The sequence below is a fragment of the Myotis lucifugus genome, unplaced genomic scaffold (genome assembly GCF_000147115.1).
Source record: "Myotis lucifugus unplaced genomic scaffold, Myoluc2.0 scaffold_34, whole genome shotgun sequence".
Lineage (NCBI taxonomy): Eukaryota > Metazoa > Chordata > Mammalia > Chiroptera > Vespertilionidae > Myotis > Myotis lucifugus.
The window spans coordinates 8921318-8936860 of NW_005871082.1; the positions used below are offsets into that span (position 1 = coordinate 8921318).

The window sequence follows — 15543 nt, forward strand, 5'->3', positions numbered from 1 at the left end:
GCATTTAAATATATAAAATAAATATCAAAAGTATAAATCTTTGTTTTACTATGGTTGCAAATATCAAAAAATTTCTATATGTGACACGGCACCAGAGTTAAGTTAGGGTTTTTCAAAATGCTGACACGCCGAGCTCAAAAGGTTCGCATTCACTGAAGTAGAACCTAAATTCCATTTAGTTAAAATGAATATATATGTGCTTCAATGTATATATGGCATGTGGTTTAACCCCTAGAGTGCCAGGGAGCGTGATCGCGCTCCTCCTGTCTTTCGCCAAAAGTGCTGGGAGCGCTATCAAAGCTTCGAAATGGCGTCCAGTTCTAAGTCTGCTTTTATTAGTGATGATGATATTGCTAAATATGTCAGTGTAGTAAAGGTTTCCTTAAGTTTTTGAATATGTAACTTCATTTACTTGTGATTCATAATTTTTTTCCTAAACTGCTGTAAAATCAGCAAAAATGCCTTGGCAATTTTAGCATAGTTCCTAGGATATTGATTGGCACTCAAAGGGTTAAAAGGTGTAGCTGCCGTTTATACACATAGAGGTATTTAAGTCAAGTTATCTATCCCTTGAGAATATTGTAAGAAAAAATGAGGTGATATCTATGAACTGTTTAAAACTCCTCATGTTCTAAAGTAAAGGAGGCATTTATGTTTAATATGACTGTTGAGTTTGATGTATTACTACATTTGCATTTCCATCTTTTTTGCTTTTTATATAAAAGTCTCGCAGAAACAGACACTTCCAGTTGCTCCCAGAACTCGAACTTCTCAAGAAGAATTGCTGGCAGAAATGGTCCAGGGGCAAAGCAGGACCTCTAGAATAAGTCCTCCCATTAAAGAAGATGAAGCAAAAGGAGATAATGTAGAGAAAGGTCAAGGTAATAATTTAAACGATATTTCATCCTCTATTACACTTTTTTCATGAGGCATTAAATATTTTCCAGTGGGTGTTTATGAAATTTTATATTATGAGAAAAGTGCTCACTAGTCCAAAAATAGAATAAGAAGGGACCATGAGGAATCTATATTTATATATTTAAGAGTTTTAAAAACCTTTTTATCAGGGAAATTTTTAATGTTCTCAAAGGGGAAAGAATAGTGCAATGAATTTCCATAAACTCAGTCATCCAGCTTTAGTATTATCAATATTTTGCTGGTCTTTAGAATGTGCCAATTTAAAGATACATAGATATCTACATTAAAGCTTTCCTTCTTTTTGTTAATTCTACTCCTGTTCTCTTGAATTTAAAATCTTATCTTTAAATCTCCCTTTTCTGAGCATCCTCTCTGTCTCTGACCTACTAGATGCCTTATGTCTTAGTGGCCCTATTTTATCCCCTTGTGCCTGACAAGACTACAGTTAGCTTCCAGCTGATCTTTCTGTTTCCTTTCTCTTAGCTCCCATCCCCGACTCCTGCACAAACACTCTCCATCTAAAGTATCACTTAATGTGACTTCTTTGTCAGAGCATTTATAGTGTGTGAGTCCCGCACACATACCTCCCAGGGCATGGCCCAGAACTGATGCCATCAACTTGGCCTTTCAACAGCTTCCTTGTCTGGCCCCTGGGTCTGCCCTGCCCTTCCCCCATTGCTTTCCACTGTTTCTTTTGTCCCCATTAGGAAATATTCTAGTTTCTTCTTTTTCTATGATTTGAATTTTAAAATCCCACCAAAACTATATGCTCACCATGTTGTTTCTAACTTACACTTTGCTAAGACTAGAATGTGTTTATTATTCCTCTTCAGCTGTATCCTTGAAGTAGTTCCAGGTTCATCTCAGATTTACTTGTTTCATGAAGCTTTATGAGTTTATCCTATATTTGTTTCTTTGTTTTCTCTTTAAAAAAATCTTTGTATTGTACAATTTTCCATGTCAAGGTTATTTACAGTCCAATAAATGATGGACCTGAGCACAGGAAAACCCCAAGCCAGCCAGTAGGTAGTAACTGGGAAGTGTGAGTGGGCCAGTTTGTGAAGAGCAACTGGGTTTGAGCTTCAGTAGAAATAGGAAAGGCAGTAGATTGAATGAAGCCCATGATTTCATGATGATATTTTTAACTTTTTTTTACGATGATTATTTTAAGAAGTAGACCCTAATTCAGTGATGGCAAACCTATGACATGCGTGTTAGAGGTGATACGCGAACTCATTTTTTTGGTTGATTTTTCTTTGTTAAATGGCATTTAAATATATAAAATAAATATCAAAAATATAAATTTTTGTTTTAGTATGGTTGCAGATATCAAAAAATCTCTATATGTGACACGGCACCAGAGTGAAGTTAGGGTTTTTCAAAATGCTGACACGCCGAGCTCAAAAGGTTCGCCATCGCTCCCCTAATTGATCACTTTCTGGAAAATGATAGATTCTAAACCAAATAAATAATTGAGCATTTCTACTGTCTTTCCTTTAAGAATGGTGCCACTGGGTAGCAAAGTGGTACAGGAGTTAGCTCATATTTTTGTAAATACAGTTTTCTTGGAACCACCATGCTTATTCATTTATATATTGTCTCTGGCTGCTTTTGTTCTATAACCATAGAGTTGAATAGTTGCAACAGACTATGTAACCCACATAACCTAAAATAGAAGAACTTTGCCAACCCTTCATATAGATGACGGAAGCATCTTATGAAATCATTCTAGCTAATAAAGTGAAAACCAGCCATTTTGTACCTCCTGATGAAAGAATAAAATTCTACCTTGGTCTTGCCAGAGTGATCAAGTCTCTGATACAGCAGTCAGCTTGAAGGAAGTGCAGAGGCCAAAACATGTTGGCTGAGCTACCCCATGTGTGTATAGCAGGCAAAGTACAGTTTCTGGGGGTTAGATAGGTCAAAAAGCCAAGAATTCTAGATTAAAAGTCTTAAAAGACAAAATAAAATAAAGGTGGCAAAGTTAAGCTCTAGTGCAGTGGTTCTCAACCTTCTGGCCCTTTAAATACAGTTCCTCATGTTGTGACCCAACCATAAAATTATTTTCGTTGCTACTTCATAACTGTAATGTTGCTACTGTTATGAATCGTAATGTAAATATCTGATATGCAGGAAGGTCTTAGGCGACCCTTGTGAAAGGGTCGTTCGACCGCCAAAGGGGTCGCGACCCACAGGTTAAGAACCGCTGCTCTATTGTCTAGGGCTTGTGTGATAAAACCATAAACAAAACAGTATTACTATGAAAGGCAATAGTGATTACTTTTGGAGAGGACTGACTAGGATGGAGCTTGTAAGGGGGCTTCTGGGGTGGCTGACATAGCTACTTCCTTGACCTAGAAGACGGTTGTAAGGATGTCTTTGCCTTATGAAAATCATTGAGCTGTTACTTGTTTTGTGTGGTTTTCTATATCATTGTTTTGTTTTAAAGTGAGACAATAGAAGTAATATCAAGGACCTCTACTGATGGAGGACTATTACTACTCTTACTGGATTCTTACTGTGCTTTTAAAAAATATATATATTTTATTGATTTTTTTACAGAGAGGAAGGGAGAGGGATAGAGAGCTAGAAACATCGATGAAAGAGAACCATCGATGAGAGAGAAACATCAATGAGCCGCCTCCTGCACACTCCCTACTGGGGATGTGCCCGCAACCAAGGTACATGCCCTTGACTGGACTCGAACCTGGGACCCTTGAGTCCGCAGGCCGATGCTCCATCTACTGAGCCAAACCAGCTAGGGCATTACTGTGCATTTTTAAGCATGTGCAGCAAAAATTCACTCTTTTTGGGCAACTGATCCTGTGTCTAGTCCCACTGTTTGGCTTGGGTACACCCTACCATCTCCACCATTGTAACAACAGAATGGCACACATTGCTTCTGTGAAGTGACAGCCTTCAGATACATGGTGGCTTTTTGGCTATGCATACTCTTGATGGGTTTCATGAGTGTTCTTCAAATGAACATGAAGATTTGAACCTCTTGATTTGCAAGATTTTGTGAGATTTTCTGGTCAAGTGAATAGTGAGCAATTTTCAGAGGTCAGACGTCACTTCAGGATGCTTTTATTAGAATTATTGATGTAGTTGGACTAGTTTCTATCTTTTTATTTGTATTTGCTTGCTTTTGTTTTTCCTCCTCTTTTTCCTTTATTCATTAATTACTATTGTTATTGTTGATTATCCAGCTCTACTACCCCCCCCCCCACTAATTTAAATTTAACCCTTTGCACTCCGCTGTCCCCTCTCAGGGGACATCGGAATTCTAGCATATCACTCGGATGTCCCCTCTCAGGGGACATTGCAGTTTATTAGTGATTACGGGGAATTGAGTTATTTCAACGCAACTTTTTGAGACATGCATGTTTCCCTGAAGTTTTATCTTGAAATGGCACAAGAAATTAAATCAAAATATCGTAAAATTACTAAGATATATACAAGAAATGTCAGCGGGTTTTGTGTCGGATTAAACAATAAACTACATATTCCCGATGTGGGACAAAAAAAATGGGACTGCATTGTGTGTTCTAACAGGAAAACACCTGGTGGCAGGCGTCAAACCACTTATTACTGTCAAACATGCACTAATCAGCCTGCAATGCATATTGGGGAGTGTTACAAAACTTATCATACTGTACAAAATTATAAACAATAAAATATTGTTTTTTTTGCAAATATACATTCCTCGATGTCACCCAATTCATATAAGTCCAATATCATTATAATACGTTACTTGGGTCCCAAAATTATACTAAATAATACGAGGATCTGTAAATGCACGTTTCCGCCGCAAAGTAGCGTCGAGTAGCTGGTAGCCAATGTCCAGAATGGTTCGGAGTGCAAAGGGTTAAACATTCCATTTCTGTTCTTTTAGTGGTGAATTTTATCAAGCAAGTTTAATTGAATATTCCAAAAGTTAATATTCTGACCCTATTCTCAAATAGTAAACGAACTTTAGTATACCTTGGCACTAGTCTTTACCCTCCTGACTTATGTTTGGTCTTTTTAAAAATGCATAAATTGAGCACCATTATCTTATTTTACCCAGGCAATATTTGCTTAGATATACCGATGTTTATCATTTTTAATTTTCATATCTCTTGAATGTTATTTGGGGATCATTTTCTAATATTTTGAAGTATTTTTGAAGTATATTCTTTGTAAGTTTCTTTAGAACAGGTCTATTGGTGGTAAATTTCCCAAGAGCCTGTTTACCTATACACATTTTTTTTCTCTTTGTTCTTAGGCAGTAGTTTTGCTGGATACCCATATCTAGGTTAACAATAGTCATTTGCTCTTAGCACCTTGTATATCTTATTCCACTGTCTTCTGGCTTCCATTGTTGTTGAGTGGACATCTGTTATTCTAATTGTCTGTTGTTCCTTTGTAGGTGATCTGTCCTTTCTCTGGCTGCTTTCAAGATCTCTTTGTCTTTGATGTTCTACAGTTTCACTACGATGTGTCTAGGCGTGGGTTTCCTTTTATTTTTCCTATTTGGTATATGTTGTATAAAAATATTTAAAATAAAATATTTCACATTATCAAATAAATGTTCATCACAGAAAATTTGGTAAAACAAAACAAATCATTGTAATACCTGCTGATAAATTAGAAAATAATCAAATAGTATAGAGAAATTTAAAATAAAAAAATAACATTCCTGCCTTGGTCGGTGTTGCTCAGGGGTGGAGTGTTGGCCCACAGATCAAAGGATCTCGAGTTCAATTCCCAGTCTGGGGCATGTACCTGGGTTGCAGATTTGTTCCCTGGTCCCAGTTGGGGTACGTGTGAGAGGAAATCAGTTGATGTGTCTCTCACATCTCTGTTTCTCTCTCTCCCTCCACCCCTCCTCTCTCTTTCCCCATCCCTCCCTCCTTCCCACTCTCTCTAAAAAATGTAAAAAAAAAAAAAATTATATATATATATATATATATGTAAAAAATATCCTTGGATGAGGATTAACAAAAGCAAAAAAAGGCAACATTTCTTTTTCATTCTTCTTCATGCTGATCCTCCCTAGAGGCCACTGCTTTTGAACGATTGTTTTATGACTTTAATTTTCTCCATGTTTGTAATAATTTGCTTATACCAGTTCCTTAATTCACCAATTATAAGATGGTATCTTTTGATTTCTTTGTATATCAGGATCTAACTCACTTTTCCCTCTCTAAGCCCATACAGTCAAATCACTATTTTTAGTTATTTACTCGTTACTTTTGTAATGTTAGGAAGTATAACTAAATATCTATATTTTGTCTGATTAACTATATTTCAGTATGTTTTGACTCCCCAATTCCAGTACATTTTGACTCCCAAGAAATAAGGATATTTATGTTCTTTAATTCTTATATACTTTTTCTCCCATCTTTTAAACTTTCTCATCTCATGATTGCATTTACATTTTTTTCTGTTTCCTAGGTAACACTACCTTTTTTTTTTTTTTTTAAATATATCTTATTGATATTTAACAGAGAGGAAGGGAGAGGGACAGAGAGCCAGAAACACCGATGAGAGAGAAACATCGATCAGCCGCCTCCCGCACACCTCCCACTGAGGACGTGCCTGCAACCAAGGTACATGCCCCTGACCGGAATCGAACCTGGGACCTTTCAGTCCGCAGGCCGACGCTCTGTCCACTGAGCCAAACCAGCCAGGGCAACTACCTTTCTTTTTAGATTGCTCTAAAAATTGAGGACCAATAAGCATTTATATTCTTAAGACTATATAAATATTACTTATTACAGGGCCAAATTAAAATTTTATTCTACAGTTCTTTGTTTAGGGGTTCCCTAGAGTCATTTATTTTTCCCCCTTTTGGTAATTTTTTTGTTTTCCTTCGTTCTCCCCCCCCCCCCCTTTTTTGCATTGCCTGCCTGTATTATAGCCTAAAGATCTATCATTTTATACCATTAAACTTTGGGTTTTCCTTTTTTCTTAGGTACCTTTCTACTAAAGCAACTGTTCTCTTTTGCTCATCTGACTGGTTGCTCTCTAGGTCTGCCTCAAGGATATACCCGGATATATTTTCCTCTGGATTTCCTGGGTCCCACTTTGTCTTCTCAGTATATTCTATTTTGTCACTACATCGTGAAGAAACTTAAAAAGTATGGGAGATACATTTTCTGAGTGCTTAGAAATCTAAAGTGTTCAAAGGAGCATGTCTGAGATAGTGTTTCCTCTCCCTGAAATATGTTCTTTCAGATGTCCACATAGTTCGTTCAAAAGTCATCTCTGTGAGGCCTTCCCCAGCCCCACATTCCCTAACTCACCTTTCTAAGCTCTATTTTTCTCCATAGTACTTATTGCCACTTATATATTTTATATTTTCATAATTTAGATATTTTTACCCAGACTTAGGATTTTAAATATGTATCATCAACATAAACTATGTTATATATATATTTATTTTTAGTTATTGATTTTATAGAGAGTTGGTAGGGGTAGAGACATACATCAACTTTGTTGTTCCAATTACATATGCATTCATTGGTTGCTTCTTTTATGTGCCTGACTGGAGATTGAACCCTCAACCTTGGTGTATCGGGGTGATGCTCTAATCAACTGAGCTACCTGGCCAGGGCTAAACTATGTTATATTATGTATTTAAATGTGTTTTTATTTATTTCAGAGAGAGGAAGAGAGAGGAGAGAGAGAGACATCAATGATGAGAGAATCATTGATTGGCTGCTTTCTGCATGCCCCCTACTGGGTATTGAGCCTGACACCCAGGCATGTGCCCTAAGCGGGAATCAATCCAACTGTGACCTCCTGGTTCATAGGTCAACTCTCAACCACTGAGTCACACTAGCCGGGCTTAACAAATATGTTCTCCCTTCCCAACCAGACTATAAGCTCTTTTACTAGGGATTTGCGTTGGTTGTTCATATCTTTTACTGAGTACCCAGAACAGTGCATGGCATGTATAAGAGCTCAGGAAATATTTATGTCCCTCCTGCATTGCCTCCGACTTGAAGTTTTCCCAGGGTCTCATTTGGCTTTTCTGCTCTGCCCCATAGCCAGTATTTGTGTGTATATTTTCCATTTTCCAGAGGTGGTTGAAATCTTATCTGCTATGATCCCCTCTCTAAGCCCATCTTTAAATCAGTGATCTCTCTATTTTTTACCATACAATTTTTTATATACTAAAATAATTTCTCGGCGCTTACACTCAATATACGTATTTTATTTACATTTACACCCGCTATTAGTGTGTATGTTAGAACATGTAAAAAATAGAACTCTGAGAAGGATAGAGATGACAAATATTTCTACTGTGATAGAATTTCTGATACTTTCTTCCTACATTTTATTGGATAATCTTAGAAACCCAGTTTGGAATCCATTGCTGTATGTTGAAGACTTGTGCCCTTTAAGTTCCTTCCTTCCTTTTCATGGACTCTCCAGAGGAGAGGCTATAATCGTATATACTTGATCTATCATGTTGGACTAGAAGCACTTAGTTTTAGTATAGAGGAGGTTTATGTTAAGAGAAAACAAGGGAAATCCCCCTGTGTTCTGCCCACAGTCTTCCTCAGAGGTAAGCACTGCACCCAAACTAGTTTGGTGTGCTATCTGTAGTCTTCCTGGCTTTTAAAAAATGTATATACATGTTCACTTTCTGTATCAAGTAGAATTACATGTATATTTGTATGCATGCACATATATGTGTATATAAAATAGGAGTTATACCATGTGATTTCTCTAACGTTTTATTCCACTTAATGTATCATGAAGAGAAGTATAAGAGAGTGACTGTGACTGACTATATGGATTCAGGGAGCCTGATTGCTTAGGTGTTAATCCAGGCTCTGCCACTTACTAGCTGACATTAACCTTTCAGTGTTCCAGTTTCCTGAAAATATGTAAACTTTCTCTGCTGATAGATATTTACATTGGAATCTCTAGAAGGATCTTTGCTTACTTTGCATTCTGAAGTTGGTCTAGGCACAATGGGTGACAACAAGAAGCTTCAAATGGGCTTTTTTTAGCTACCTTGTTTCCCTGTGACTCATCTCTGCTTTTCTCATAGAAGTGTGTTTGCTACCTTCCAGTGAACCACCTGGTTTGCAGGTGGCACACAGCTCTTCCTAATGTGTGCTATAGGTGTCAGCCATAAGCTAGTGCTCTTAAAAAATTCTCTGTGAATCCAAAGCCTTGTAAATTTTGAAAATTATTTTCTATCCAAAGATTTTGAAGAATTAGGTTAATTTACAGATATAATAGAGAAATGAATAAAGGTTATTATATAAACTTAAGCATTTTTACTTTATTCTGTTATTGTGTTACTAGAGGCCCGGTGCATGAAAATTCGTGCACTCGGGGGAGGGGGAGGGTCTCAGCTCAGCCTGTGCCCTCTCAGGGGATGTCCACCTGCCAGCTTGCCTAAGCCACAGTCGGACATCCTTAGCGCTGCTGTGGAGGCGGGAGAGGCTCCCTCCACTGCCGCTGCACTGGCCAGCCATGAGCCAGCTTCTGGCTGAGCGGCACTTCCCCTATAGAAGCGCACTGACCACTGGGGGGCAGTTGCTGCGTTGAGCGTCTGCCCCCCGGTGGTCAGTACACATCATAGCAACTGGTCATTCCTGGTAGTTCTAGGGTCAATTTGCATATTACCCTTTTATTATATAGGATTGTGAACAATATCTAGCTGAGAAACCAAAGGCTACAATTATTTATAAGAATTACTCTTTTGCCCAGCCTGTGTGGCTCAGTGCTTGAATGTTGACCTATGAACCAGGAGGTCGGTTTGAGTCCCTGTCAGGGCAAGTGCCCGGGTTGTGGGCTCCATCCCCAGTAGGCATCATGCAGGAGGCAGCCAGTCAATGACTCATTCATCATTGATATTTCTCTCTCCTCCCTTCCTCTCTGAGATCAATAAAACTATATTAAAAACAAAAAAAGAATTATTCTTTTGGAGAGGCACTGGGTAGTCGTGTTCACCATCTTGTATCTTCATATTTTAAATTGGTGACACTCCCAAATTGACCTATAAATATAACTCAGTATTTTAAAATTCCTGCTTGTTTTTTGCAGAAATTGGCAAAATATTCCTAATATTGATATGGAGATGAAAAGGACCTAAATAGCCAAAACGATTGAAAAATAATAAAATCGAAGGACTTATATTTCCCAATTTCAAAACTGCCTACAGACTTACAGTAATTAAAACTGGTACTCTCATAAGGTATAATAAAGACCAATGGAATCAAATTGAGAATCCAGAAATGGACCAATACATTTATGATCAATTGGTTTTCAACAAGTATATCAAGACAATTCAGTGGGGGGAAAATTAATATTTTTCAACAGGTGATGTTGGACAGCTAGATATCCACATGCAAAAGAATGAAGTAGGGTCCTTCACTACTACATATATAAATTTTAACTTAAAATGGATCAAAGACCTAAATGTAAGAGCTAAAATTATAGAACTCTTGGGAGAAAAAATAGGTGTAAATTTATAAGTAAGCTTGGTTTAGTCAGGCAATGGTTTCTTAGATATGGCACCAAAAGTCAAAGAAACTAGATCAATTGGATTTGATCAAAGTTTAAAATTTTTGTGTTTCAAGAAAATAAAAAGACAACCCACAGAATGGAAGAAAACCACATATCTAATAATGTTTTAGCATCAAACCAAGGCAAAGTCTCTACTTCCCCTATCTTTAAATTTCTACCATTTCATATCAGTGCATTGAATTCCATTATCACCACATATTTTTAGAGAGATTTGTGTGTGATCATGAGTCCAATAACCCTCCCTGCCCTCTGCCTACAAAGGAAATGCTAGATACAGTCCTTTACCATTTTTAAGGGAAGAAACTGAAGATACTAGATTAAACACTAAATAATCCGAAGCTTAAAAACTATTATTTAATAGATGTCAGGACAAAATTATACTTAATTCACATTATATCCCAGAATAAAGTACTTAATGTTGTTATATTGCTTAATTTACATCCCAAACTTTCAGTGCTCCTTGTCATGAGGTTAATAGAAAAATTCTTTGTGTGTCATATGTCTGTTTTTAGCCAATCAGAAGCCAGAATTCTCTTGTATGTAATAATAGGGCTTATTGTTTGGAGAGGAGCTATAAGTAGGACTTTTGAGTTGTGACTACAGAAATATACAATCCTGTCTTTTTAGTTACAGGTTTAAAAATGTTATTCATTCTTAATGCTTCTTAAAGTAAAAGCCTTAATTACTACTTTTACTTTTGATGAAACAATTTAATGGGCTTCGAAGGAAAATATTTTAAAAATAGGAGGGAGAGAGAATTTTATGAATATGTCTTCAAGGTTTTCACCATCTTTACCGATTTTCGTCTCACCTGAGCCAATTGACTTAGGTTCTGTAACAAGTTCCTCTTGTTCACTGAATGAGCTAGACAATATTTCCCATCTTTTAAGGAAAATATCAACTGATATCAATGAAATTAAAGAAATGAAAACAGCAATGTTGACAGCGGAAGCAAATCTTTTTGATCTAAAAGTTAGAGTGTCACAGAATGAAGCAAAAATTTCATCTTTGGAGGTTAAAATGAATGAATATTCAACATCAACAGCTGAATGCGACAGAGAGTTCAAAGGTCTTCAAGAGGAAGTAGATTTTGAGTCACAGTCAAGGACTACTGATGTAAAAATAATTGGCTTCCTTAGCAACATTGAGAAAGGTAAATTCTTAATATGATAGCTTCTAGGTACCCATGGCGCTATATATTTTCCTGTAACCTGACTAGTTCTCATACAGAGGCAGCATGTCACAAAGAGCTTGAAAGTTTTTGTGGACCTTTAATGACAAAATTGGACCCTGCATGATTTAACTTAGAAGTCTAGAACTTAACCAGAATTCCGTCCTCTCTAGTGGATCTCTCTGAAATGATGTGCTGAAAAGATAGGTGAGCATAGAGAGATGAAGCAAACGTTGACATGAGAAAACGGTCCCTTTTTTTTGTATCTGTATGGGAATTTCTTGTTAAATGTAAGACCTGTTGTATTTTGATTGGAAGAGCATTTTTTTCCTGTAACCTAATCCGTGTCAGTTTCTCAGGCTGTCCTTCAGGAATGCTGGCTTGACCAAATGACTTCTGTCTTTCATTTTCAGGTCAGCTCCTTGGGATTTACTGTATTTTTACCATGATAATTTTGGAAGGAATTAACTTTTATTTTGGCACACCACTACAGGATAATGTAACTTATATTTTAAAAGAAAATAGCTGATATAATTTTGAATTGAGCATAGCTTTTACAGTTTAAAAACCCTTTTAATGAAAATGGTAGTTGGCAGTTGCATGTTTTCGCTGAGTGAGTAAAGGCTATCCTTGTGAAGCGGCCAGTAGTAGATACACTAAAAGTTAGCATGCAGGCACCTAATATTTCAGTGTGTGGAACCCTATCAATCACATCCCTTTGTACGCTGTACTGTGTGATGCTTTTGTCGCAAGTCTGCAAGCGAGTGAGGACCTATATAGGCTGTGCATTGGACAGGGAGGCTTGGAGAAAGAAGTGTGACAGCCTCGAAACCCTCAGAGTGCTTACCCTCCAATTGAAGATAGAGACAGTCAGTGCTGTGTGTGTGTTTTGCAGTGTAACTATGAGCCTGTTTCTAGCTGAGCATTTTCTGGGAAATCCAAGGGGTTATTTTCATGCTTTGGTAGGACCTGGACAGTAGAGCTGAGAATTTTACTTGTTCAGTGTTCTCTTTATATCCATCCAAGCCTGTAGTCAGTCTTTTGGGCACTCTCTAACCAGATAACTCTGGAGTGTTTTGTTTTGTAATTCCAGGGGTGGGTGGAGTGAGTCATAATGGAGAGCCAGGTGATGGAGGGAGATGCCTCTTATGTTGACCTTGCAGTTGGCAGTCGCCTGTCTCCCATGGTGCAAGCTGTGGGTCCTTGCAGCACCTCCCTTTGGCTTTTCTACCTTTTCACCTTTATCTCCGGTCCAGGAAAACCAGCCTCTAGAGGGAGAGCCAGGAATGTTGTACATTGCTGTTTTTGGTTTAATCCTGAGTACAGGTTTTTGTCTTACAGACCTTTGGTCTAAAAATATTAGTAAATTGTATTATTTAAACTTTTATTTTTAAGACTTTAAGAACCCAGAAAGATTATTTGGGGCTTAATTTCTGGGACATAAACATGCTGGTATTGTGTTTTAAGCTTAGTTAAGTTTTAAAATATATATTCTAGGAACTCAGCAGAGGCCGTTACTGTCCCGGCTGCAAATTGATCCAGTCATGGCAGAAACTCTGCAGATCAGTCCAGGTTGGTAATCATGTTAAGTTTTCAGTGTAATCGGGCATTTTTTAGTTGCTATTTTCATGACACTTCATTTAATGTGCCTTATATTTCTTAGATCCTGCCCTAAGGTGCTATATTTAGGTCTGTGAAAATATTTTAGGGGCAGGTGACAAGATCTGCATTTTCTTTATGTTTCATGTGTTTGTATTTTTCACCTCATTCAAAACCTTTCTTCCATTGCTGCCCTTTTACCTAGGACCCTGGAATTCGTTGGCTGCTCACTTCCCTGCTCTAGGGATGACTAGAGTCCCTACCCTACTCTCCTCTCTGCCCAACTTTTGCCAGGCCCTGAGCTGCTGTAGTTTCCCTGCCTTTTGAACCAGTTTTACTTCACTTTAGACTCTCATTGCCAGGGACACACCAAGGACTTGTGGTTGTTAGACCCACTGGAACTTAACCTTAAGTCTCTCCCACCCCAACACACGCCATGGCTACTTCAGGACTGGGGCTAGTGCCTTATTTATCTCTGTTGCCAGTGCCCTTGCCAGATGCATGTGGAATCCCTAATGTCTGCTGAAAAAATGATGGGAACCATTGACACCTGCAAACTTAAAATCAGAAGTCTTATTTTCTCCACTTCCTTCTGTCTCCCCCAAACCTGCTCTTCACTGGAAGCTCTGGTGCCTTGACTCTCTGCTTCTCTGCCCCTAACCAAATTTTCTTCCCCTGATCGGGACTCCACAGTCACCACCTGTATTACCTGACCTTGCCATGGCCTTTTGTGATTGTCTTCTCTGAGGGTTACATCCCACCCACATGCCAGCTCCTAACCTGCTGCTGAGCAGTTTGTTATCACCACACTCATGTCGCTTCAGTTTCTGCCTCTCTAATGGCTTCTCCCTTCTACCTATAAAAGGGGTTAGAAATTCTCCAGTCTTGATTTTCCACTTAACTCCCAACATTCCATCCTGCTTTCTACATAAGGGCATTTTCCTTCAAATGTTTGGTAGCTGAAGTCTGTGTATGTAGTATCCGCTTAACCCTCACACATTCGTTTTGTTTCCTTTAGTTTTTATATTTATCCATGGTGCCCATACAGTTTGAATCATCAAGTAGTTCTAGTAGGCTTATGAATGACTACATCCTTCGCTTACCTCCTATAATTTTTTAAATTGATTTTAGAGAGGGAAGTAAGGGTTGGGTGGTGGGGGGAGAAACATTGATGAGAAAGAGACATCGATCGGTTGCTTCCCATACACACCAGGACCAGGGATTGAACCCTAAACCTAGGTATGTGCCCTGACCGGGAATCAAACCCATGACCTTCCGGTACATGGGACAACGCTCCAACCAATGCCACACCAGCCAGGGCTCTATAATTTTTTTATTTTATTTCTGAGAGCCATTTTATTTGTGCATCTTTTTCCACCCCCCCCCCCCTTTTTTTTTCCATACTGGTTTTGTTTCATGTATGCAGTACTTTCTCTTATTTCTCTGAGGATATTGAGGGTAGTTTCTGACTTTTTTTTGGTCTTTTATCCAAGTTGTTTGTTTTGATCACTGTCTTTTGTGAGAGAGGTTTTCTTCAGATGTCTGCAGGCCCTTGGTAGGCTTAGATTTAAGAGTGGGCACTTAGGAAGCTGTTGGTGCTCTGGGTTAATTAGCTGGGGTGTGGGCTTTGGACCTCGCATAGGAACACAGATCTGCAGTGGAGTGTGATGTGTCTTGCTATCCTGGGGCACCCTGCTGTCGGTTTTTAGGCCTTTCCTGTAGGCTGGTCAGCTTCTCTAAAGAAAGACCTTTCAAGTAATGGACTGGCTGGGAGCCAAGTGGGAAAGGGAACTGGGGAAGGCACCTCAGCATGAATTACTACAGAATGTTTACCTTAACAAGCCCCTCCCTGGTTTCTGAATGGTGCTTCTTTCAACCTGGCTGGCATCCCTTGGTGCAGAGACCCCTCTGCTTTTAGCTCAAGAATCTATAAAGCGATACTTTCTCCAAGGGAGAAACTGGTCAGAAGTTATCAGGAAACCTGCTCTTAACAGTTTTAATAGTATGCATTTAGTTCATGTTGTAGCACCTTTCTGTCGGAGACCAGGGAGCTTCATCCATAGGTGTCTCCCATGGTGACTAGTGAGAAAGTGGATCTCCAGTTATTCCAGATGTCTTCAGTAGAGAGGTAGGGGAATAGAAACGAGAATTTAGGAAGAACTAACTGCTTGAAATGGACACTGGAGCCACATCTGTTCTGCCCACCCCTAGAATCCCAAGGTCCCCTATTTTCAACCGCTGGAGATCCATGCTGGTTGGCTTCCTTATTGGCTTCAGACTCAGCTTTTGAAGATCTACTAAATTGATTTTTCACTTCT

The 15543-nt window shown here is 38.5% G+C and overlaps 1 protein-coding gene across 25 annotated transcripts in view; it reads left to right on the forward strand.

Annotated features, from left to right (window-relative positions):
- Window positions 1-15543, forward strand: part of ZC3H14 (zinc finger CCCH-type containing 14) — a 41702-nt gene that overhangs the window by 13791 nt on the left and 12368 nt on the right. For 9 of the 25 annotated variants that reach the window (XM_006086987.3, XM_014454280.2, XM_006086989.3 and 6 more), the window contains 2 exons: window positions 726-881; window positions 13124-13198. In XM_006086987.3, the coding sequence (XP_006087049.1) occupies window positions 726-881; window positions 13124-13198 (231 nt within the window). Of the gene's footprint in view, window positions 1-725; window positions 882-6877; window positions 7044-10419; window positions 11609-13123; window positions 13199-15543 lie in introns of those variants that run through there. The other 16 variants (XM_006086990.3, XM_023752525.1, XM_023752526.1 and 13 more) reach the window with 3 other exon arrangements.